We start from the raw sequence: 26,063 nt of genomic DNA, 5'->3' as shown, positions 1-26,063 counted from the left end.
TGACAAGCCACAATGCTTTTGGGAAAATTGTCTTTTGGACAGATGAGACAAAACTGGAGTTTTTTTGCAAGTCACGTCAGCTCTGTGTTTACAGATGAAAAAATAAAGGTTTCAAATAAAAGAAAACCAATACTGTACCTACTGTGAAACATGGAGAAGGGTTTGAGGCAGCTTTGCTGCTTCTAGCACAGGATGCCTTTTGGTCTGTGCAGGACACAATTAAATTTTGAAACTTTCAAAGAGTTGTGCAGTGAAATGTGCTGCCCAGTGTCAGAAAACTCTGTCTAAGTCACAGGTAGTGGGACCTCCATTAGGATAATGATGCAAAACACAAACACCCAAGAATGGCTAAGAACAAAACATTGGACTATTCTGAAGTGGTCTTCTATGAGCCCTAATCTGAATCCTATTAAACAACTATGGGAAGAGCTGAAACATACAGTCTGGAGAAGGCACCTGCAACGGTTGGAGCAGTTTACCCTCAAGAAGAATGAGCAAACTACCTGTTGGAAGGTGCAGATGTCATGCTGAGAGCTACAGAAATCGCTTGTTTGCAGTAATTGCCTTTAAAGGTTGTACAACAAAATATTAGGTTATGGGTTCTATCATTCTTGTCCATGCCATTTTCTTTTGATCTATTTATTATTTAAAATATTTTGTTGAATCTAGGGCTTCAACTAACGATCATTTTCATAATTGATTAGTTGGCCGATTTTGATTTTTTTCGATTTTCTGGTAAAAAAATAAAAGAGAACTATGGCTTAACCTTTTTTGGACATATACTAATGTCCTCCAGTGACCCAAAACTCTGTATATAGCGGGTTATTGCCCGCTATATGCTGAGAGCGCAGAGCCACACCACAGCCGGTACAGATCCCGACGTAATTTTTGTACGTAGATGCACCTGACTTGTGTTTACATTCATATGTGCGCATTCGCTGGGCGGGGGACTTAATATATATATATTTTTTTTGGTATTTTTAAATTTATTTGATCAACCTTTTTTATTTTTTCAAACTTTTTTTGACAGCTGGTGTATCTCTCCTCTGATGCTCGCTGCTGATACATGCCTGGGAGAGCAGCAGGATTAGGGTTGCTGTATTTTGGAATCAACTAATCGATAATGAGAATCGTTCACAACAATTCTTTTTATCGATTACAGGCAGTTACAAACATCCAACTTGCATACAAATGGAGGCTATTACTGTACAGCAGGAGGTCCCAGGATGCAGCCAAAGTGTATCGCACAGCATTTTAGTAGTTGTAATGCTACCACGCTTCTGCCAACGAGGAGTGCCTGCCTTTTTGTGTCTGGTTCCTAGTACTGTACATACATTATAGGAAGTAGGCTCTTGTTAGACATGCAGACAAGGGGTGTCCGCCTCTTCTTCCGGGTCACTGAGGTTTTTAATGCTGCCTGAATCCTCCTCAGAAAGATTTAATCTCGCCTCCTGTGCTTGAGACAACAGGAAGTGAAAGGAAATCTACCCCTAGGAAGGGAAATTCACTCCTGTAAAAGTTATGGGAAAAAAAGGTGTCTCTACTGAAGCTTTATCACCAATCCTTGTTTCCATGACAATCCAAAATTTTCATAATCCAATTGTCACAGGGACAGAAAGTGAGGTGAAATCTTCTGAACAGGGGCACACACACAGCAAAACAAACTTTACAGGGGGTTAACCCTTCCCTATGTTATCTAAAAAAAACTATTTTTTTTTTGGCTGGAGTTACATTTTAAAAAATGTACCTGTTCCACCTTACATACAGTACAAATTCAACTTAAGAACAAACCTACAGAACCTATCTTATTCGTAACCCAGGGACTTGCCTGTATTATCAATTCTATCTATTAGTTTTTGCAGCCCTGGTGCTACCACGCTTCTGCCAACGAGGAGTGCCTGCCTTTTTGTGTCTGGTTCCTAGTACTGTACATACATTATAGGAAGTAGGCTCTTGTTAGACATGCAGACAAGGGGTGTCCGCCTCTTCTTCCGGGTCACTGAGGTTTTTAATGCTGCCTGAATCCTCCTCAGAAAGATTTAATCTCGCCTCCTGTGCTTGAGACAACAGGAAGTGAAAGGAAATCTACCCCTAGGAAGGGAAATTCACTCCTGTAAAAGTTATGGGAAAAAAAGGTGTCTCTACTGAAGCTTTATCACCAATCCTTGTTTCCATGACAATCCAAAATTTTCATAATCCAATTGTCACAGGGACAGAAAGTGAGGTGAAATCTTCTGAACAGGGGCACACACACAGCAAAACAAACTTTACAGGGGGTTAACCCTTCCCTATGTTATCTAAAAAAAACTATTTTTTTTTTGGCTGGAGTTACATTTTAAAAAATGTACCTGTTCCACCTTACATACAGTACAAATTCAACTTAAGAACAAACCTACAGAACCTATCTTATTCGTAACCCAGGGACTTGCCTGTATTATCAATTCTATCTATTAGTTTTTGCAGCCCTGGTTGAATAAAAAAAAAAAAAACCTTGAATAAACAATGATGGCTGCCACTTAGTTTGGTCAGTTTCAAGTTATTTCAGAGCAAATTGTGGGTTAATTTTTTCCTGGAAGGGTGCCAATAAATGTATCAGTGTCTGTATATCTGTATAGCACATGCTATATAAACAATAGTCAATACAGTATGCCTTGTATTGCCTGGTGATGTAAATGTTTCGGCAATTGTGGAAAGCCCCTTTAGGCCATGTGTAGCACTCCCTTACCGCTTAGACTTGTCATTGGTGTTAATCTGCTTGAAATTGTCTTCATGTCTGCGGTGTAAGGTTCAGTATCTGTGTGGGTGGGGTATTATCTGTCAGAACTCTGGTATTCTATAAGTGAGTGAGCAGGGCACTATAAACCATTTGCCACTTTTGAAATGTAATAGAAGCTGACACTGAATATATCCTCCTTTTGGTGTGCATTCACAGCATGTAAAGTAGTAATAAGATGACTGCTAGAGAAAAATCTTTGTGATTGAGCAGAGCACGATCCAGAAGGATCACGGGGAGAAATGGAGTGTATTGAATTCAGACAGGAAAACTTGTACGGCTGTTTTTGCTGGGGCTTTGCACTTGTGTTCACGTTGCTGTGAAAGGTGCAATTCTTCTTTATTGTGACTTTTGTAAAATACTTGAAACAGAAGATACAGTATTCATAATGGGGCATATTCTGTTTTTAGAGTATGTCAGTTGTTCTGCCATCATCATTATCCCAGTTTTCTACTTTATATACCAGAATTGTGGCCAATTCCAAGACAGTGAAAATAAAGTTTACAGTTCCAGCGCTCTAGCTTTGGCATAATATCCACTTTCTTTCCCTATCCACCCGGGCCTTGGGGGTCACCGTCTAGGAAGAGTGGGGGGATCGGTGTGGGACGAGGCATACCTGAGGGCGAGCCGGCAGCATGGGTACTGCCGGGCGCCATCTTGGCTGCGGACCGGTCGCATGTCTGCCGATCGCGGAGGAAGTGTTCCAGCGATCCCCTCGGCAGTTTTGGGGTCTTTGGCAGCTTTGTGGAGGTCTTCCGCTTCCCTGCCATGGTTCAGTGGTAGCCGGCTTGCTGGAATCAGGTCGGATGGGTGCGGATGCAGTGGGTCCAGACGGAGCTCAGCCTAAGTGCGACTCTCCACCATCGTGTCCAGGCCACGCCCCCCTTTCTTTCCCATTTAATAGAATTTGCAAAACTTTTCTTAAAGCATATCTAAGCTGCAAATCAAAATTATAATATATTGCAGCTAACCGGTCTTTAAATGTCACAGCTGCATTAGCTTTCTTTTTTCCAGACTGTTTTCCTTTATTTTCACCTGGTGATCTGGCCAGTATAACAATTCCGGTCCTGGCGTGTATACACTCAATCCCTCTACTGTATCTAAGGAGTAGGAGAATTGTCACCCTAGGCTTCTCTCCTGATTTGGACTATAAACACCTCCTCCTTTTCTTCTCTGTTACATTGGGAGGGGGGGAGGGTGTAATTTACAGTAGATAGCTGAGAAAGCAAATACAATTTTTTGAGATTTCAATTCACTCATAGGAAGTGAAAAGGACACTGCATTTTTGGCACGATCAACAGGTATTTTATACAAATCAATGGACTTATCCTAAAAAAAGAAAATGAATGCAGTGTAAAGCCCCACTCACACCAGATGCGGTGGCATCTGTTTTTCAACAGATTGCAGCGCAAGGGCATCTAAAAATGAATGGGTGTGAATGGGAGCATTTCACACTAATGCGTTGCATTTATGTCAGCAGGCTTTACTTTTTTTTTCAATGCAATGCAACACAATGCAGGTTTAACCATCAACGCAAGGCAGAACCAATACCTTTTTATATAGCTGAGTGTAAAAAATAAAATGCAATGCATGTTAACATACTATACCAATGCAAGTGCACACGTCCAACACACATGCTGCTATACAACAGTTTTTAAGACACAGCTAATATAGCCCTTCCTCTTTGATGTTATAGCTTGGCCGACTGCTTGCCATTCAGTCTTTCGGGCAGTAAATGAGGGGATGTGTGCTGTTGCCTGGCCCTTGCCAAAGCATAACTTTCACCTGTTTTAAGAGATATTAGATAGCTGGGAGAAAGTTAAATGCGCAGCTGCTGGGAAAACATCAGATATGTTTTTTTCACTGCTATTAATGAATTGTAGGTCAGGTTCTACCATCCAAGAATATACACTATATCTGCCAAAACTTTCAACCAGCCATGGCTTAAACTGGCCGTACACAGATCTAATTCCGTCCATTTTCCCCGCTGTTCAGGTATTCTAACATCTGCAGTTGCCGCTTGTCAATATACAATAGCCAGCAAAAGAGGTTCCTCCATCCATTCACTTTAGCTTGGATGGGGGAATTGGGTGATCTCATTCAGTCTGAGGGACTGAATGAGAAAATTCTTAGTGTATGGCCAGTTTTAAAGTAGAGATCTCTTATGGTCATAGTGCTATATGCTTGTACTATAGCTCATAGAAGAGTAATATGGTAATCAAGAATGAAATGGATTTCCTTCTCAGCTGCATCAAATGCTCTGTTTTAAAAATGGACTGAATTGTCTAATTGTAAGCAGACCTCAGGCTTCTGAAAGATCATTTGCTCTTCTTGATTTTGGCCATAAAATCATGTAAAATGATTGACATAAGCATTCACCCTGTTGAACCATTACACATTTTGTGTTCAAGTCTAGAGCTGAAATAAAAAATTTTGGGGGGTTCTATGGCACTGATCTATGCAAATTGGTCCATAATGTGGAAGTGTAAGAAAAATTATTCTACATTATTGCAAAATAAAAAGCTAGAAGTTTTGGTTGCATAGGTATTCACTCCTATTGCTGTGAAATCCTTAAAGAAGAACTTCAGTTAAAAATGTTATTAACCCTTGGTGGGTTATTTTTTACTATATAATGAAAAAAGTACCGTAAATTTCGAATAAAAAAATGTTTTTCCTACGTTATGTTATAAAACATCTATTCTTACCCATATTTTGGGTAAAATATAAGACAGGGTCATGTCGGGTAAATAAACACCAAACAAGCCAAGCCTTAAAATTGTGTGCGCCCGCAAAATCACAAAAAAACGACCACACTGAAAATTGGCCATAGGCAGCGCTTAAAATGTTTTTACCGCTCATCAGTTTAGTGTTATCAGTAATTAGTGGCCCTAAAATTATTGCTCACACTCCAACGTTCGCGGTGATATGTAACATGTGCGGCACAATAGGCGCAATTGTTTTTGCATGTAGGCGCACCCCACGCATGTGTATGTGGGTGGCAGAGGACTTTTTTTAATGCTTCTTTATTTTTTATGATTCTTTAATTTTTTTTTATTTTTTTTTTACACAACTTTATTGATGACACATGGGGGGGGGGGCTAAGAAGCCCCCCATGTGATAGACAATTTACATCACAGGTCCTCTTTATGAAGACATCAGGGGTCTCCAAGACCCCTGATGTCACCTAGGGACCCCCAGAGAAGCTGATGAAGCAGAGATCTGCTTCATCAGCTTTTGTATCTGGAAAGTGACACTGAATGCAGGAAGTGATTCAATTTACATCACTTCCTGCATTCCGGTACTGGAGAGTAGATCAAAGGGAGATCTTGTACTGATCTCCCCTTGATCTCCTGTCGCAGAGCCATGCCGGTCCCAGCCGCATCTTATAGATATAGATATCTATATATAGATATAGATATAGATATATATATATTTTTTAGAAACTAGACACAAACAAGCACTTTACCATTACAGTGCATGGGGTTACCCCACTGCAAAGGTTAATAAAAATGTTTTCCTGGAGTTCTTCTTTAAATATGCTCTGGCGGTTGCGCCATCAGAAATCATATAAGAATGGAGTCCACTTGTGCGCAATTAAAGCGTCACATGATTCAAGAATACATTTGCCTGTTTCTGGAAGGTCCCAGAGTTTGTTATAGAACATGCATCATGAAGACTAAGAAACTGGCAAAATAAGTCCTAAATACAGTTTTAGATAAGCACCAATCATGGTTAGCTTTATTTTGTTTTAATATAATCTATCTCAAACTTTGAACATCTTCAGCTAAAGCTATCATGTAAAAAAATATGAAAATAGTATGGCACAGCCATGAAAGCCAGTAATAACTAAAGAATCTGCAGAAATAAACAACTAGATTAGAAGAAACCATAATAGGACAAGTATGTCCTAGGCACACATCTGGGCTTTATTGAAGACACACAGCAAGAGAGCCATTGATAGGGAAAAACTCTTATCTACTCATCAGGTTCCACCGATTCCTAACGCACAGTCCCTGTCATGGGTTGGTTTATGGCATGTCATGCATAGATTAATTGCGTTTGTATTAGTAGACAGATTTGGCTACAATGGACCTCTGCTTGTGTCCAGCCATCATATCATCATTGGCCATGGCTGTGAAACGCTATGTGTGAAAGACATGAAGAGTGTCATAGATACGTTAGAAATCGTTCTCGCTGCAGATCGACAAATGGCGCAGCTTGTGACCGCTTCATGTACTGTATGTGTAAGTAAGGTGTATATGAATCTGTCGCAAATCTGACAGAACTTTCACACAATGTACTCCAAAATGAAAGCGGTCCTTTTTACTTCTACTTTATCACTGATATGCCGGTGTTTCTTTATGAATATGTTTCAGCAATAGTGACTGATAGTAAAACTGTTGCAAATAAGAATTACTTCAATTTGTCACATACGTCTGTACTAACAATGAAAATGTCGCGCTCATTTCATGAACTTTGTACAAGGCCTCCAACTACATCTACAGAAATTAGTCACAAATGGCTCTCTGAATTTGCCCATATACAGTATATTTGTTACTTATGGTGATCATAGGCTGACACATTCATGGCCTGTTGCGTTTTCACATGCTTTGTAACAGACCTAACTTTCATGTCTTCATCTTATTGCAGGATTTTCACCTTAACAGAGTCGATCTACAAGAGACCCAAGCAACAGAAAGTAGTCCTTCTGGAGCCCGGCCAAAGAAAAAGAACATAAAATCCTACGATTTAACAGTGGCTGATAGGTTCTGGCAAAAACACAAAGGCAGGTGTGTTGAGATATACCAGTTCCTTTCTTTACTTTTTTTCTGTTGTGGTAGTTAATGTTTTAGGTTACAGTTACAAGTCTTTGCATGATGATTTTGTATGAACACCTAGTGCTCATGCCTAAAATCCCAACATTTTATAATACACTCAATAAAGTATAGTGTGCCTTTTTAAAACGAGGTATTTGCATCACTTCCAACACAAATCTTTTAAAAAAAGAATATATTCCTTACTTTAGGATAATGATGACATGTAAACACCTTCTGGTTTAAGAAAGGTGTACTGTACATTTCTGCGCCTTAGAGGAAGTGGTTCTTCTGGCCCACCGCACCCTGTGTCTACTAGCGAAATGATAAAAAACAATCTAAGAAGCATCTCTGTTACTCTCCATAGCCCCTTTCCTGAAGTTGCTGAATCAGTGCAGCAAGAGCTGGAATCTTACCGCAATCAAGAAGATGAAGTTAAAAGACTAAAAACTATAATGGTAAGGAGTTTTCAGTCACTTTCATGTATGTATTATACAGTGGGTTTCTTTTTTATGTTTTCCATTTTAGTGGTAAATTGGTGCTGTTTGAGACCCTAAAAGTAGGCACGTGACTGGAGCATAATGTATTCAAGTATTGCCTTTTAATTGAATAAACCCTGCAGGCAAATGCACTTCAGAAGAATCCAAAATTCATTTGGAAAATGTGTGGTATGTTGTGAGACGTAGCAATCTTAGATCAGGCTACAGAGGTCCTTTCACTTCCTTAGTACTTTCTTACAGTCTCCTCTAAAACCTATTCTCCCTCTTCCCTCCCATACATCAGATTGCAGATCTAGTTGACCTCCTCTCCCTAACCATCAAAAAAAACACAGGATCTAGCTGACCTCTTCTTTCCCATACAGCTGTACATATGTTTTGTGGCCTTCTCTCCCCAGCCACCCTTCTCTCCCCAGCCACCCATCAGCACACGGGTCCTCTTCTCCTTCTATCCCCCACCATCCAGCAACACACAGGTCCTACTCTCCTTCTATCCCTCACCATCCAGCAACACACAGGTCCTCCTCTCCTTCTATCCCTCACCAACCAGCAACACAGGGGTCCTGCTGTCATCCTGTTCCACCACCTCCAGCAACATACAAGAACAACCTCCCTTTCTTTCTTGCCATTCATGAACACACTTCTACTCTAATCTTTAGCTATACTGTACACTTTGCGCATCTGGGGTTTGTGCTATGTGAAGTGGTATATGTGTCCTTTGGACTATACCATTTCACTACAATGCTGACTTACTTTGAGACAGTTAATACATAAATAGCAGTGTACTGTTCATTCTTGTGGATCGACAAATGGTGGAGCTTGCGACAGATTCGTGTACTGTATGTGCCAGTAAGGTGTATATGAATCTATAATACAAAATCACCTGCACTCCATGCAGAGTACAGACCTTGAGTAAGAGGTTGGTGCTTGAAGTGACAACACGTATGGCGCCTCCTCTCCCTACCCATCAAAAAACACAGGATCTAGCTGACCTTCTATTGTTTCCCATACAGCTGTACATATGTTTTGCTGGCCTTCTCTCCCCAGCCACCCATCAGCACACGGGTCCTCCACTCCTTCTATCCCCCACCATCCAGCAACACACAGGTCCTCCTCTCCTTCAATCCCTCACCATCCAGCAACACACGGGTCCTCCTCTCCTTCTATCCCCCACCATCCAGCAACACACAGGTCCTCCTCTCCTTCTATCCCTCACCATCCAGCAACACAGAGTTCCTGCTGTCATCCTGTTCCACCACAGCCAGCAACATACAAGAACAACCTCCCTTTCTCTCTGGCCATCCATGAACACACTTCTACTCTAATCTTTAGCTATACTGTACACTTTGCGCATCTGGGGTTTGTGCTATGTGAAGTGGTATATGTGTCCTTTGGACTATACCATTTCACTACAATGCTGACTTACTTTGAGACAGTTAATACATAAATAGCAGTGTACTGTTCATTCTTGTGGATGGGTGCCCAGTGTATTATGAGCTAAAATCATTCATGTCATTCAGTGTCACCAATTGAATAATAGGAAATATAATAACTAATAGAAAAATAGTTCCTTATAGATAATTGATTATATTAAGTGATGAAGCTGGTAATCGTGCCTCATTATGTGCCACACTTCCATTCACATTATTAAAAAGTACACTACTAATTATTGAACCATGATCTGCCTGGCGATTAGATATTAGGTAGCCCGGACTCATGATAACTTTTATTAACCTTTTTGAAGCAATTTATTTATTTGGTAAGGGGGTCAAAAGGACCCCATATCGGTTCACCTAATGGACAACATCTGCTCCTCCCACCACTAATTCTTTCCTCTTGCATACAATTTAAAATGTTTTGCCAAGTGAGATGTACATGTATCTTAAGTATAAGTTATTCACATAATTTGAACAAGTTGTATCCTAAATCCCCTGTCAGTGGGCAATATTTTCATAGGAGTTTCACAGAGTTAATGTGTCTCCTATACATTCAGATATATAACTTACTACAGTATTTCTAACAAGTGTGTCAAAAATCAGCCAAAAAGACCAAAGTGCCATACAAATGTCCTTTTTCAGAAGTTTGCAGTATGTTGTTTTATTGCAAAACATTTACCAACAATATTACTGTATACATTACCTTTTGTAACATATCTTTGCAAACTTTTATGAAGTTATATTTTGCAATGTGTTTCTCTGTGTTCCATAACTCAAGCTAATGGGTTGTGTAACAGATTAGACCAGCAGGGTGAGTACGAGTTGTTAGACCGCTCTGTACTAAACAGTGCAGTTGTCTCTGTTACTTTTAAGAAGAAAACCTCTAATATGGTTACTGATAACTGAAATGTAATTTTTATTTTATTGTCAGAACACAAGTAAGTGATTTGCACAACGTTAACTGTCTACACTTTAGTTGATGAGCCCTGACTGCTGAGCATTTCTGTTTATTACAGGTTTGCATTTGGCATTAGGTATAGTTCATATTATGCTCATATGGCATGCCTTTTCTCCAAAGCGAGAGAATTTAGATCAGTATGCACACAGACATAATACAATAATCACATCTATGCTGGATCTTTCTCCCGGAAGCTGGCAGGAAAATCCATAGCAAAAAACCCCCCGCATTTTGGTGTTAAGTCATGTGCGTACAAGATTAACTAATTCTCTTGGCAAGAATATTCATTTATCCTAACTTCCCACCCAAACGCAGGTTTGGCACATTTATTTTTATGCCCCTGAACAGTGCTCTAAAATATGGATCTAAACGCCACAATGTGCATGGACACATTGGATAAAATTGGGCTGCCCCTACAAGTGGCGTTTGTTCTGCGCATGTGCACGAGGCCTAAATTGGGCAACACTTTGGGGGTGATTCCTAAGCTCTTCAGCACCATCTAGTGGTGGTAGTGCTGAGCACATGGCATTTGTCCATCTATACCAGTGTTTCTCAAACTTTGTCCAGTCATGGCACCCTTTAAAAGTATGCAAAATCCAGAGTCACACCAGCCTAAGATGTAAAAATGATATGGCCTAATCCCAGATAGGGAACTGGTGTGGATTTTAAGTGGGACCCTACACAAAAACAGAAAAATGTGAGATACAGAATTCCCTTTTTACATACAGAGTCCCCCTGTTTACATAAGGATTCCCCCTTCACATAAGAGTCCTCAGTTTCCCCTTTACATCAGGAATCACAGCTATGGCAGAGGGTGGGAAGCGGAGCAGGCCTAGATACAGGCAAATGTCTATCTTTTCTGAATTGATCTCACCCCTGTATTAGCTCTCATTAATTTCATTGCTGCTTGCGGCCAGCCTGCCAACAACATGGGAAGGCATGACTCTGAAAAAAACTTTAAGGCACCCCACAGCACCCTGATTGAGAAAGGCTGATCTATATGCTGGACGGAAGAGTTATAAGTTTTTAATTTTTACAGGTAAATGCAGGAAATATAGATTAGGTTATTGTGCATAACGATACAACGCAGGGTATAGTTTCCATACAGCACAGTTCGGACATATTTAAACAATAAATGTAGGTAATACGCAATATATAATACCCAAATAATTTTAAAACTACATGAACAAACAGTCCAAGAAAAAAGAAGAGGAAGAAAAATTGAGAAATAAGAAAATAAATAAAAAGTGTGGCGTGGGAAAGAAGGAGGGAGGGGCATAGGGTTCTTGTCACAATCTCTCCCACCCAGGGGAATCTAGTAATGATTAGTTCCAGTGTAGGGATTAAAGATATAAACTTATGGGGTCAAAGTGTTTGGATGGGTATGATTGATCCAGGACTGCCAGATTGTTAGTAATTTGACACATTTAGAAGGATTAGCCATTATTTTTATTGCACACCAAGCATTGGCTTTTCTACATGTTTCATTGAAGCGTAGCTATAGACAAAACTATTTATTGAAGTTTTGAATGGAGTAAGGAAAGGTCAGAACTCCAATGGTTTTTCTGCTATCTGGGGCTCTGTTATAGAGATCTCCTCTCACTTTCTGTTTTGGAGACAACGTTTTGCCAAACAGGAAGTGAGGGCAAAACTGCAACCGGAAAAAAACACACAACAACAAAAAACTCTGAAAGGGGTCTTAACTTTTCCCTACTTTAATTTACCAAAAACATGTCTACTTCTGTCTGTGTAGCATTTGGAGAATTTCCTTCACTTCCCTGTCTGGTAAAAGGTGATTAAATACTGTACAGAGGACTGTAAGAGATTGATACCTGATGATGAAATCTAGGTAGTTACACGTACTGAGCTGCATTCATTTGTGTCTTTCATATCTGCCTTGAGTTCAGCTTTAAATCTCTGTATGATGACAGTAGACATATTTGCAAAAAGGTTTATCTTCCAACAACTATTGATCTTACAATTTTTTTCAGGGATTGGAAGGAGAAGATGAAGGTGCAATCAGCATGTTGTCTGACAATACAGCTAAGCTAACATCTGCTGTCAGGTAATCACAGCTTGTTGTAGATTGCTGGCAATGGAATATATATAATATTATTACCAAAAGTATGCTTTTTCTGTAGATTGGACTAAAATGTGAGTCCAGGAAACGGTTATTGTCGTTAATTCTGAAGTTGCATGTAGATATCTGTGTGAATGAGTGTTTTTGATAAAGGTGTTGTGACTTCTGTGAAAATAAATCATGAAAACCTGAGTGTGAGAAAAATCTGGATATTTACATCTGACTTGCTTCTTCTTTCCAAGAATACATATAGCATATCGGCTGACTACAGATGGTATGCAAAGTATCCGAGGCATTAACCTTCTCATTCTTGTTCTGTCTACTTAGCTCGCTCCCTGAACTCCTGGAGAAGAAAAGACTCATCGACCTGCACACTAATGTAGCCACTGCCGTGCTGGAACATATCAAGGTCAGTTGTCAACTTTAAATGCAAACACACGCATAAAGTAGACAGTGCCAAATTATTTTATTATACTTTCCTAGTGTGGAAGAGGGTATGTTTGTGTGGAATGAATGGAGGATTGATATTTCCATTTGAGCTGGCCACACATGTAGGCTAATCCTACCATCCACACTGAGATAAATTGGGTGAGATCCTAAATGCAGTACGTTTCTTCCAGTACTGGGCTATGGACAGAATGCAATATGGTGATTGTCATAATACCTTCACAGGCATGTGACCAGAACCCAAACCTTTACTTGTGCATTACGCAGTTGTCTACAGGGAAAAGGGTGCAAGTTTAAGGTATATTTTCTAGGAAATTGGTCAGTAATTCACTTGGGACTTTATTCAATTGAGACTTACCCAGTCACTGCCATATCTCTCACTCATCCAGGGTCAGAACAAAGACTCATACTACCCACATCTGCATTTTTGTAATAGCTTTGTTAGTCTTTATGGTCTAGCTTTTTCCAAAGTGCTGGTGGCTACTAGGGATGCACCGAAACATATCGGCCAAAAATGGCGCTTTTGGCAGAATGCAGAAAGTGCCATCTTTCGGCCGAAATTGCGGCGCATCTCTAGTTTCTCTCCTCCACACTGGGCTCTGGTCTGGGGCCCCTCTGACACAGCGCAGCGTCCAGCATGGAGGAGGGAAACTGTCAGGAGCCGAGTGGTTCGGGGGAGGAGATAGCTGTGAGGGTGTCACAGGAGGCTGAGCTCTCCTCCCGCACTGCCCCGCTTAGCCTTCTGCCCAGATCAGGAGAGCCCCCCCCGGCACCGCCGGCTCAGCTTTGACAACGAGTCAGGATGGAGAACAATATACAAACATTCAGCGATCGCTGAATGTTTGTACATAACTGGACATAGTGTAAGTTACTATGTACCAGTTATGAATGGGAACTTATCTTCCTATTCATTCATGATTTTGTACATAGTAACTTATACCATATCCACAAGTTATGAATGAACAGGAACACTCAGTATAGAGCAGGGGTGCCCACAAGGTCGATCGCGATCTACCAGTCGATCGCTTAGCGAACACTGGTAGATCGCCATGCCCTCCCCCCCCGCCGCTTCTCTGGATCCCCGCTGCTCTCCCCAGCGGGGATCCGAGAAGAAGTGAAGGAGCAGGCGGCGGGGGAGGGCGGAGGACGGAGCCGCTGTCACAGAACTAATGCAGAGCAGTGAGGAGAGAGAGAGAGAGAGACGCTCGGCCAGGATCTGACAGCCGGCGCCTCTCTCTCCCCTCACTGCTCGTCCAGCACTATGTGTCCCCAGTTCTTGCACCGCCACGCCCCCTCGCGCCCCTGAATGCAGGTGTTTTTTCGTTGGTATATCTCAATGAGCTCGTCATTTGAAAAGTAGATCTCCAGACGAAAAATAGTGGGCGACCCTGGTATAGAGGATTCCCGTTCATTCAGTGCTGGGCCTGCAGAAAAAGAGATTGAGGACACAGCATTTTCTATCTATTTCTGTTTAGACCCCTGATATTTCCCCGAAGCCCCCAACAGTAAAGTTAAAAAAGAAAAAATATTTATTAAAAATAAATAAATAAAAATGAATACAAAATAAAAAGTTTAGAAAAACAAAGTAAAAATAAAATACTTTTAAAAATGTAAAAAGGTTAAAAAAAATAATAATTTCGGTTTGGGCCTGACATTTTTTATATTTTCGGTTTCGGTCTCAAATTTTCATTTCAGTACACCTCTAGTGGCTACCTTATTTCTCCTAGAAAACGTGAGCATGTAAGCTTTGTATATCAGCCTTGAACTTTACTCTGTCTTTGATGTTCTGTCTTTTCACTGTTCGTGACTAATCCTATGCGGAGAGCACAGTCTAGTCTATCCAAAAAATCTGGATGGTTTGTTTGCAGCTGAAAGACAGAGCAAAGAATTCACTTCGCTAATGTCCATATTTACTGCCTGGAAACATGTATTGCAGGAATTTCCTCCAACATTTAGCTGTTTTACCACCATTTGGCTTTACTGTGACAAAATTGTTTTTTCTGTGGTCTCTGCTGAAACAACAATGTTCATTGTATCTGATTTTAGCCTTCAACTGTAAGTTTATGGCAGACTCCCGTCTGGCAACACAAGACTACCAGTGTAGTGGTGTTCTTATACGTCACATGTGGAGGGTATAGTTTTATATACCGTAGTTTAGTCTTACTGGAAGCTACCCTTGTTTAAACTATGATGTTTTTTTGCCATCAGGCAAAGGAGCACCTAAGTATGGCTCCATGGATTTACCTACTGATATGACAGTCTCATCTGATTGGACTGCAAAATGCTTCACTATCACAGGATTTTCTGCAAAGCTCCGCAGTTCAGAAGTAATGTCTGTGGTATGCTCTGCAGCAAAACAGTAGTATGCCATTTCCATTGAATGACTGCATAATATTGCAGCGCCACAGGAAAGTCCACAAGTTATTAAAGCTTCACAGGACACAGCAAAACTCCCAACATAATAACAATTCTAAGGTATTTGTGCAAAATAATGAGGGTGCAGTGCAGAATCTGCACGATGCTGCAGCTTCACAGGCAGGCATGCATGATACTGCAGCAAAGCAAAATAGCAAAACCCTGTGGGATTGTCCAAATAGATCTTAAGGCAATTTGACAGTATGGGATGCACTGTATGGCAGTCCGTTAAAGAGGCCCTGTCACCAACTTACAAGATTACAGGTAAAAGCACAGAAAAGTCAAGTATTTCAAGTACTTACTTGCATCATTTATCCTTTCCATAAAAATGTTTTAACTTGCAATGTTCCTCTGAACTTGCTTGCAAATTTGACTACTACAAAAAAGTCAGTTCCCTTATAAAGCCCCCTCCTCCTACTTGAGTGACAACTCTGCTGGGGCTGCCAATATTACATCTAAGATGGCAGCACCCGTCAGCAGTCTCAACCGTTGGTTGTCTACACAAGAGTCTTTTACATGTAAGTACATAAAATGTCAAATGCTTTTATAATCTAGGTTATTGTTAAAATGAGTAGTCTGTCGACATGGTCTGTTAATATGATTTTTCCTAGCTAGCTGCAATTTAGTTGCTGTAGGCAGCATTAAATCAAATGTTAAATAACAAATGTATAACCTTCAGGTAGAGTGTACATATACAAAACAAAATATAAAAATGGTTGTTAATATTGTTTTAAAATAATGATTTGAAGAAGTCTCACCTTTTTTTATTATTTTTTCTCAGCCCTGTCACCTAACTCCCACAGTATATGTTGCTTCTTCCCATGCTTCTGTGTGATCTAAAACCTGAGATAAAGACTTTGACAGTTTTACTCCTCTCCATTCCCGACTACGCTCTGCAAAGGAGATAGACACTTGATTTACAGCTTTTTTTCTCATTGTCCCTATACTTTCCAGACACAAAACAAGGCTCCCCTTCCAGTTCCAATGCCTGTGCTGATTCCTGTGAGAGTGTGCCTCCTCCCTCTGCATTCTTGTGACCTCGTTTGTGGCTGAAAAGTGCAGAGCTGTCAATAAAGAAGCCCTCTATTTTGCAGCGTGTGGTCAGAATTGAGGAGGAGTGAGCTGTCAAAAGTCTGTATCTCAGTTTCTACTGCACACAGAAGGGTGGGAGAGAAAGCAACATACACTATCGAGTTACGTGACTAAACTGTGGGAATTAATAAAAGGTGTGACTTCTTCTTTAAAGGTTAAATACATAAAGCTACAGCCAAATATGTAGTTAAAATCCACCTATATGAAAAGAATGTTTAATTCTGTTCAACACTTTGTGTGATTCATTCAGCCATGCTAGACAGTGCAATCATAAGGGAGACACCACTTTTTCTGTTATAATTAAAGCTGGACCCTGGGATAAGCAAGTATTGTCTGCTTACATTAGGCAGGTGTTTACTCACTTGAATAATGTATATTTTGTACAGTAATCCAGTCTAAAACTATGCTTCTGTGCAGGAGCTTCCTGTAACAAAGACCAGGCACTGCTGATGTCTCTCCTTGTGCAGACTGGTCTTATATCTGCCCCCTTCTGAGGTTGTTTGCAATCAGCCTTTAGTGGGTGGGGCCTGCTGGGTCCCTCCCACAGCTCTGCTCTCTGTACAGGCCATGTGGCTGGGTTTCAGCTTTAAGGAATACACTTTTGTCACTTTCCCAGCTGCAGTTTACTAATTGGACAATGAAAGAGCAGCAACACAATGATGAATCATCAACTCTACTCACTGTCTCCACCTTTCAGCATGTTCACCACATGTGCATGCAGCAGAGCCTGAATGGCTCCTAGTGCAGCCCTTCCCTCGCTCAGTCCAAATACTGCTGTGCAGCAGACAACAGAGACCTGTTATCATGACAGATTTGTGTACTCGAGTCAGCTGTATGTTTATTTTTTTAAACATACACAACTGTATAAACTGGCATTTTATATTAACATGGAGATCAGATTTAGGATCTGTTTACTATAACCTTGTCCAGTAGGCTGTTTTCTGTAACCATCATTCTGCTACAGCGGAGAGACCAATGCTTCATTGTGCCCCTGCATTGATGCTGTCAAAGTTAATACTTCATTAGTTTCATTTCATTTTTCAAAATGGTATTAATGTATCCTGAAGAAAAATGAAACTTTCAAAATATCAAACCAGATGAAGAAAACATGGCACGTTGTTCACAAATGATGGGTTTTGGATTAGATAACATTAGGGAAAGCAGTGGTCATAAAGCACAAAACAAATATGAGAATGAGAGACAGATGATACGTATTTTGCTGCCAGTGTAGCACATTGCCTCTCAACACAAGCAGCTGCAAATGTCCGATCACTCAGGAAGTCAAAACACAACTCCCTGCCTGATGGTTTGTGTGTCAGCTGTAATTGCCTATCCCAGCTATTCTTAAGTTTTTAGACAGAGATCTTGGTTAGGATAATTTGTTTGTCAAATAAACTGTAGATGATGTTACTGTGGAAAATTTTGTTCAAAAAAAGGGAGTGTTTTTGTATTTTCCAGTTTAAAAATAATATGGAACTCAGCTGAAAAACAAGAAAGACAAGTAGAAAGCATTATAAGAGTTGTACAAACTACTACTAAACTTTATATGGCTTGTTTTTGTAGATCACATTAATCATGAAAATTTCAGTTTATAGGACAAGTAAATAAAATAAAAATATTTAAAGCAGATGGCAGACCAACGTTAACCATATTTGATGGTTCTGGCTTTGCTGCAGTGCAGCCACCTCAAACTGTGTTTTATGGGCCACATGCGCCATCGCTCCTTCTCTTTGGTCCTTGTTTAAAGGAGAACTATGGGGTTAAGGCTTTTCCCCATAGTTCTCCTTAGGGTAACGGGAGGACACAAACTAGCGTCCTCCCGTCACCCTAGGCTCAGTATACCGCGAGCGGTTCTCCTTTAAGGTGAACAAATGAATGAACCCCCAGCTGATTTCTAGTTCCTGGTTTCTAAGTTAAACTTCCTTACATTATTTTGCAGCTAAATGCTTAAGGAAATGTTCCCTTTTTCTGGGAATAAATATGGGGAGTTGCAATTTTAACTATAATGTTGTCTTCTGAAGTTCTGGAATTCCGTAGGTGTGGCCACTTTGAAGGTTTAGTCCTCTCAATTTGTCCTTGCGGAATTGATTTTACCTATATTTACACAGGCTTGTGTTTTTGTTCATACCAACCTTCTGCTGTTTTTCCACTGGTACCTGTGGTTCTATAAGCATGGTGCTGTGTTATCGCTTCCTTGCTGCACAGAGCTAGCAGCTATGGGTGTCACCTGCTTCACCTGATGGTTAATATACCTTGCCTATTGGCCCCGCCTGTCCAGCCTCACAATCTCTCTCATATTTTAACTGCTGCACAGATCAGCTCTCTGACTTTTGACCTGTTTTCTGGATTTCCATCTTCTACATTGCCCTCTTGTCTTTGCCAGTGCTGCCGGAATGCTTCCACATTCTCCTTCGGCTGCGTTTTACGGGTGAACCTACCTGTGATCAGCACGCAGCTAAGTCCATATTTCCATAAAGGGGTCCCTGGGGGAATACTGGCTGGCCCTTTAGACCCTGCACCCCTGGACATTCACTCTACCTGCTCGCCTGTGGGCTCACAGCCTTCGGTACCATGACAGAGCTGATGTTTAATCTGAGTTTGATATGCCTGCTGTAGTGCACACTATTGTCATGTTGTAAACACATTGCTCAGAACTATATGTAATATTGATATATTTGGAATCGGTCACATGGCTGCTTCCTCCATCATTCTGCTTCTTGGGCAAGCATAGGCATCCCCATAACCACTGGATTGTGAGAGAGGAGGTGGGCCATTGTAGAAGTGAGGCCAACCTCTGCCCCAGCATGACCGTGCTGTGTCACTGGGAGCACAAAGCGTTGTAATTTGGTGGCAACTTAGTGTAAATGGTGACAACACTGAGGAGAATTCCAAAGGTATTCTGCAGAATTGTCATCCTAAACCAGGAAGTGCACTCATAGCGGGCTTAAGCTGGCTATAACAAACAAAAGATCTTTCTTTACCACCCGATAATACCATCAGACACTTTTATTTTGACATTCGATTTTGGAATGAATGGAGTCTCCCGAACTAAAACCACATTCACTCTTTCGTTCGATCGAGAAAAAGTTTCCATCCTGCTCCCTCGACTTTTTTGTCACTATGGTCAAAATGAATAGTTGGTTTGACCCAATCAACTAATAGAAAGTCAAAAGAAAGAACTTTCGAAAATCTGAGCAGTGTATGGCCGGTTTTACTTTTTAAATTGTAAGCCCTCAGGGGCAGGGCCCTCCTTACCATCTTGTCTTGAATTCTATTGTGATTGTAATGTCTTCCTTAAATTGTAAAGCACTGTGCAAACTATTGGCGCTATATAAATCTTGTAGAATAATATCAACAGATATTTGTACCATTACATCAATGAACAAGATAGAAAGCACTGTACTCATTAAAGGTGCAGTGCTTTCCATTTTTTTTCTCATTGCATGTTGTTGGGGGTTTTTTTTGTTTTTTTTTGGGCCTTCATATACATTTTTGTAGAAGAACTGCCAATATAAGTTACAACAGCTTACATATGAGCAATTACAGCAGTACAGTAAATAGGACATTTCACCTTTTGCTTAAAGGAACCTTTCCTATGATAAGCACAAAGATTCCAATTTGTGACATTGTTCTAAAATAGTTGCCAGGCTGTCCTAATGACTTCCTTGCTTATGTACTCATTTTCCAATGGTGTGAGAGTAAACTTGTGTATAGTTAGCGCCAAATCTGTGTAGCACTGTTGACAGTAACATTTAATTAGAAAATACACCAAAAATCAATTTTAGACTTTATGTAAGGCAGTTAACAGAGCAACGAGGATCGCAGAGAGCAAAAGCCCTAGCAGCCAATCATATTTCACCTAATCAGTGGATTAAATGACAATACTGATTTGTTACAATGTTCTACTTTACCCTGCTAAGGAGCATAAGAAAGAATGATGTATTTTCTGTGCTCCTCAGCACCATCTAGTAGTCATAATGTGTTATTTTCCTGATATTACATTCAATCTGAAAGAAAAAAATAGTTATAATTAGTGACTAAATGCAGCTGAGCAGGATAGGAAGTAAATACTTTATTCTCCTCAGCTCCACCTAATGGCCATAATGTGTTGTTTTCCTGATATTACATTCAACCTAAACAGAAAATATACCTATAACATTTGTTTTTTGCCTCCATTTGCACTGAGCATATGTACATGCATGTTCGCAGTGCTGCAAGTTCTATAATGATGGATTTTGTGTGTGTGTGTATCAACTTTTTGTGATCTGTTGCTAAGTTAAGGATTGGTACAAAAGGACTGGGATTTTTTTTTTTTTTTCAGATTAAAAAAATAACCAAATGAATTAATTTAAAAAATAATATGGGATCAGAAATGTTTTAACTGCAAACATCAGGGAATTCTGCAACTGTGCTTATGTCAGAAAGTCCAATCAATTTACCTTAATCATCATTTTAACAAATCCTTTGTACCCAGATATTCTGATTAGAACCACTACACCAAATCCCTCAAATAAATGTAAATTCTAAAGGGTCATGTTATGACTGTCATTTACCTCTGATGGTGTTATAATGAAGAATGACCACAGGATGTCCACAAGAACAGCATGTTGTTGTTTTTTTTTATATGATTGCTTGGCAGCAAAGCATCCTTGAAATTAGTTTAAATTGTTGGCAACTTTGCTACAATGTGAAATGACATAATACCCTTTCAGGGTTGCAGTCTGTTCCACCAGATCTTGATACTGTAACCAGATATGTGCATGCGGTGTCTCTTGATTACACGCTGTCGTGGATTGGGTGGCCAGGTTCAAAGAGTAAAATCCCATATTCTGTATAGTGCTGAGTGGTTCTTGAGTTCAAACATGCGTTCAGGGGTTTGATTCCTGATTGAAATGATAACTTGCTTGAAAACACTCCAGATTTCTTTCAGTGCTACATTTCTGAAACATTAAAACACCAGTTTCCTTTTAGCAGCTACTCTGAAAATGTACAAGATAAACACAAATCACTGGAGCTCGACCGTGTTTGAATCCAATGAACCTCGTATTGCTACAATGTAAAATGACATAATACCCTTTCAGGGTTGCAGTCTGTTCCACCAGATCTTGATACTGTAACCAGTATTGCTTCCTATTCCATTTCATGCATTATCATCTGAGTATTTAGCTGTTTGCACAACATGCAAGAAGTACAGGTACCTGAATTTTGTTGGACTTCAGTCTATGCAGCAGCACTGGGACTGGGAGAGTGAGGTCCAGGACTTGTAGCTAATCAAGTGTGCTGCATGTAAATGTGTTGAGAAGCATTCTGTCAAGGGGACAGAGCATGGTGAGCAGACCGATTGTCCATCAGTCTGCTGTTGGTAGGTTCGGGGGTATACAGAAGATGCTGTTATATTCCTTAACCCTGTAATCCAGCTAGCTGTGCTGTGGGGCAGAGCTGTGTGAATCTCACAACTGGACAGACAAAAATACAAATCCTTTGGAAGAGAGAATGCTTCCCTTTTATATGCATTTAATCTGAGTATTTGGCTCTTTGCTTGAAGTTGACCTTTAACTGATTAGCTGCCCCCATCATACTTTCATGATACCTACTGTTTAACAGACTGCAATTCTTTGTCTTTATGTATAATATAACTTGCACAGTCATAACACATACTCTACATACATCAAGGCTTCATTCACACCTAATTAAAGTAGTGTTTTGAGAGTCCTGTGGCAGGAATTCCTAAAATGCTGTTTAGAAGTGGCTGCCGTCACCAGTTCATGATCAGGTGACAGAGGCTGCATTTAAAAGCGTTAGTCAGTCGGCACTCTGCATGTAACTGTATGTGAGACGATTACATGTGGGATACATCAGTATCCCTGTACGCATGTACCTTACATACAATTACATGCCGAGTACCGGCAGACTGCCACTTTCAAATGTAGCCACTGTCACCTCATCTTTAACATGAACAGGTGACAGTGGCCACTTCTCAACGGCATATTTTGGATTCCTGCTGCAGGAATTTGTAGGATTGCTGCTGCGGAGATCTCAAAATACATGTTACCATCAAGTGTGAGGCCAGGTTCACACTTGGGCGATCGATGACCTCGCGGCAATCGTGCAGTTAACCGCTGGGATTGCCGCACACCACCGCTGATCGCGCTGACCGTGCCATTCTTTTCTAATGGCACCCCAGTCGTGCAGGGTAGATTGTGCAATTTTCTGCCGCGATTCCGCCCGTGTAATTGCGCACAATGACGGCTGAAAAAATGTGCAGCATGAAGCGATTTCAGCGCGGATGTAACCCCATTGATAATCAGTGGAGCCGCGTGGCAAATGCTGTGTGCAACCGCACATGGACGCGCAGTCCCGGGACACAGTTCCCGTGGTCGCCCAAGTGTGCACCTGGCCTCAATGTAGCGCCACTCCACATCATTTTGTAAAAAGCCATTTTTTCATGTTTATGAAACTCAGCATAAAGAAAAGAGATGTTGGGCAATACCAGGTCTTTAAGTTAATCTTGCTTTAATATTTTAGTTTACAAGGATCTGTGTTGGTTCATTATATCCCCTTTCAATGTCTCCAGATGTTCAAAGTACTCTGTAAGTGAACCATAGAGGACAAGAAACTGTTTCTTTTTACCTTGTAAGGTCATTTGAAGTATGTGTAAACTCAGCACAGGGGGCAGCACAGTGGTGTAGTGGTTAGCACCGCTGCCTTGCAGCACCGGGGGTACCCAGTTCATAGTCAGGACACTATCTGCACGGGGTTTGCAGGTTCTCCCTGTGCTTGTGTAGGTTTCCTCTGGCTACTCCGGTTTCCGCCCACACTCCAAAGACGTGCTGAAAGGTTAATTGGCTCCTGTCTAAATTGGTCCTCGTATGTGAGCTGGTGACCTTAGATTGTAAGCTCCTTGAAGGCAGGGACTGACGTGAATGTGCAGTAAGTAAAGTGCTGTGTAAATTGTCGGCACTATATATAAATAAGAATGTTAAATAAACTCGGTCACCAAAATCCCATACGGTTCAACATGTTTACATATTAAAATCATATTTAATATTTTAAAATCTGCAGCTTTTCATGTTGGTCTTGCCATGAATGTCCTTCTTTGGACACTTCCTGTTGTAGGGTGACAACACTCTGTACCTGTCTCCCAATTGTGCTCTTGTGTTGTCATGGTCACAAGTTTCCTCTGGATACTATACGTGACTATTTTAACACACACATATGGTCATGGCCATTGATATCACCAGTGGGAAATCTGCTCTGTGAAATGTCATGCAGCCATCGCTGGAGTGCATAAAAAGGAACAGAGAATTGGTTGCAATTAATATCTAATTCACTTAATCACTAACAGGGTTATTCACAAAAGGGTGGAGAGTTTGGAGAAGGCAGAAGATGTGAAGAATCTAGGACAACATAGCTGAACTGGAATGTGAGCTGAATTGGAGAATTTTCACAATCAGCTATGTTGTCCTAGATTGTTCACTTCTCCTGTCTTCTCCAAACTCTCCATCCTTTTGTGAATAGTCCTGTAACTGTTCTTCTTTCAGGCCTTTTTGAGCATAAAGGTCTTTACACGTATTTTTCTTTCTATTTGATGACATATTTCACTGGTCAGTAAATTGTAAGCCAGTTGTTTACCAAGCGTATTTGTTATATGTGGCAATGATTTTTTTAAACAATGTGGCTCGACCACCCTTTGTTACTGCACACTGAGTATAAATATTTACAGTTCCTTTTCTTTCATTTCCTGTGTTGACTTCATTTGAATGAACGGTGAAAATGGAATAAATAGTGCAATGGGCAATATTTAGAGATCATGCTGCACTAGGCACACACAAATGAAGACACCCTTTTATACAGGTTCCAGCTATTTTGGTCCATTATTATGAAAATGAAACCCTGAAGGCCTTATTAGGGGTAGGTCACCTTCTACTAGGAGCTTTTTCACGCCAAGCGCGTTCCAGGAGCAGAGCAGTTAAAGACCGGATTAAAACTGCATCCAATGTATTCCAATGGTATTTTGGGCTCTAGTTCACACCGCAGCGTTCAGTTCTAGAGCATGTAAAAAAACTGCAGCAAGCTTTATTTCACCTGCTCCGGAACGCATGCAAACGCATCAAAAACGCCTGCAAATGCCCTGGAATGCACTGAAAGCCCATTTTAAACTTTAAAAAAACAGCCCGGAACGCGGCAAAAAACGCGTTACAACACTGCACTGCGTGTGCAGAAACTCATGCAGATCTGGTCTACATTTGGTGTGAACAAGCCCTTGGTGAACCTGGCATCAAAACAGTCAAATTACTTCTTAAACCCCCCGCTCCCCCATGAGAAACCTAAAAATGTACTTGCCTTGCACCCTAACTTCCACCTACAGTGACTAGATGAATGTGACTTCACCAGTCTTCTGGTAAGATCCTGGGAATGCTAAAAATGTCATTTTAATGTCGACCTTTTTGATCCAAGGTCCACTGATACACCTCTCTAGCCAGTGCAATCCACAAATCAGGAGGTTGCAGAGAAAGGGGAGATGGTTGTATGTTATCTGAATGCTAGAGCTAGAGATTCTTGTGATTCCTTTCCCTTCAAGCCACTTTTCTAGCAACTGTCCAAAGATTGTCAGAAAAATACTTTCTTAATATGCTTGATGCTGCCCTATATGTTGGCCCCAAATGCTTAACCCTAGCAAAACCATTTATTGTAAACTACCGCAGTGTATTCTGTGACTGTGCAGCGACATGGCTGAGACTCTAATCTGTCGGGTGTATAAAAAAAAAAGGCAATGCAGTTTACAGTTTCTATTTTATGTACTACAAGCTTAAAGAAGAACTCCAGTTAACATTTTATTAACCCTTCCAGTGGAGCTATCCCCGCACTGCAAGGGTTAAGTGCTCATTTTTGTCGTTAAGTGCTATAAAAAAAGTTATACTCAACAGACCATCCGAGCTGACTCCCTGCTTCTGTGATCAATGAAGTGTGCCTACTCCTCCACTGCACAGATGGAATGCTCCTCGGTGTCCTCCCGTCTATGCACAGTGTATAGGGTGTGATGACACCAGGATCCTTAGACCGGGGGGAAGAGACGCTCCAGACACTGGTCAACAAGCCCGCTCTGATGGTCTGGTGACTATAACTTTTTCTTTTTAGCACCTAGACCAGGGGTAGGCAACCTTGGCTCTCCCGCTGTCTGTTCCTGAAACTACAAATCTCATAAGGCATTGCAAGCCACTGGCATGACTCCCAGAGGAGAAGCATGAGGGGATTTGTAGTTTCAGCACAGCTGGAGAGCCAAGGTTGCCTACCCCTGACCTAGACACAAACGAACACTTAACGCCTACAGTGCGTGGGTTTTCCTGGGGTTCTTCTTTCAAAATTGTAAGTGAAGTACGCGCAATCGTTAAACAGCTGCATTTTTAGACATATTGTGGCTTTTGCCCTTGCAAACATTAATCTTTAAAACATTTTAAGCACTGGCTACTGGGCCTCCAAGGTTTGAGAAACCTGGCTGAAAGTGGACCTTCATCCACTTCACTCACTTTCCATAATATTATTTCCCTTTC

General features: G+C 40.8%; 1 protein-coding gene across 1 annotated transcript in view; it reads left to right on the top strand.

Moving 5' to 3' along the window:
* The window catches only part of SCFD1 (sec1 family domain containing 1), a 107,591-nt gene that overhangs the window by 25,562 nt on the left and 55,966 nt on the right, over positions 1-26,063 (top strand). The window contains exons 11-14 of the mRNA XM_018554151.1: positions 7,424-7,563; positions 7,955-8,045; positions 12,470-12,543; positions 12,886-12,967. Coding sequence (XP_018409653.1) covers positions 7,424-7,563; positions 7,955-8,045; positions 12,470-12,543; positions 12,886-12,967 — 387 coding nt within the window. The remainder of the gene's footprint in view (positions 1-7,423; positions 7,564-7,954; positions 8,046-12,469; positions 12,544-12,885; positions 12,968-26,063) is intronic.

Source organism: Nanorana parkeri, unplaced genomic scaffold, assembly GCF_000935625.1.
Source record: "Nanorana parkeri isolate BGI_ZX_2015 unplaced genomic scaffold, ASM93562v1 scaffold144, whole genome shotgun sequence".
Lineage (NCBI taxonomy): Eukaryota > Metazoa > Chordata > Amphibia > Anura > Dicroglossidae > Nanorana > Nanorana parkeri.
The sequence above is the reverse complement of the archived record's forward strand: the minus strand, read 5'-3'. Positions and strand labels throughout refer to the sequence as shown.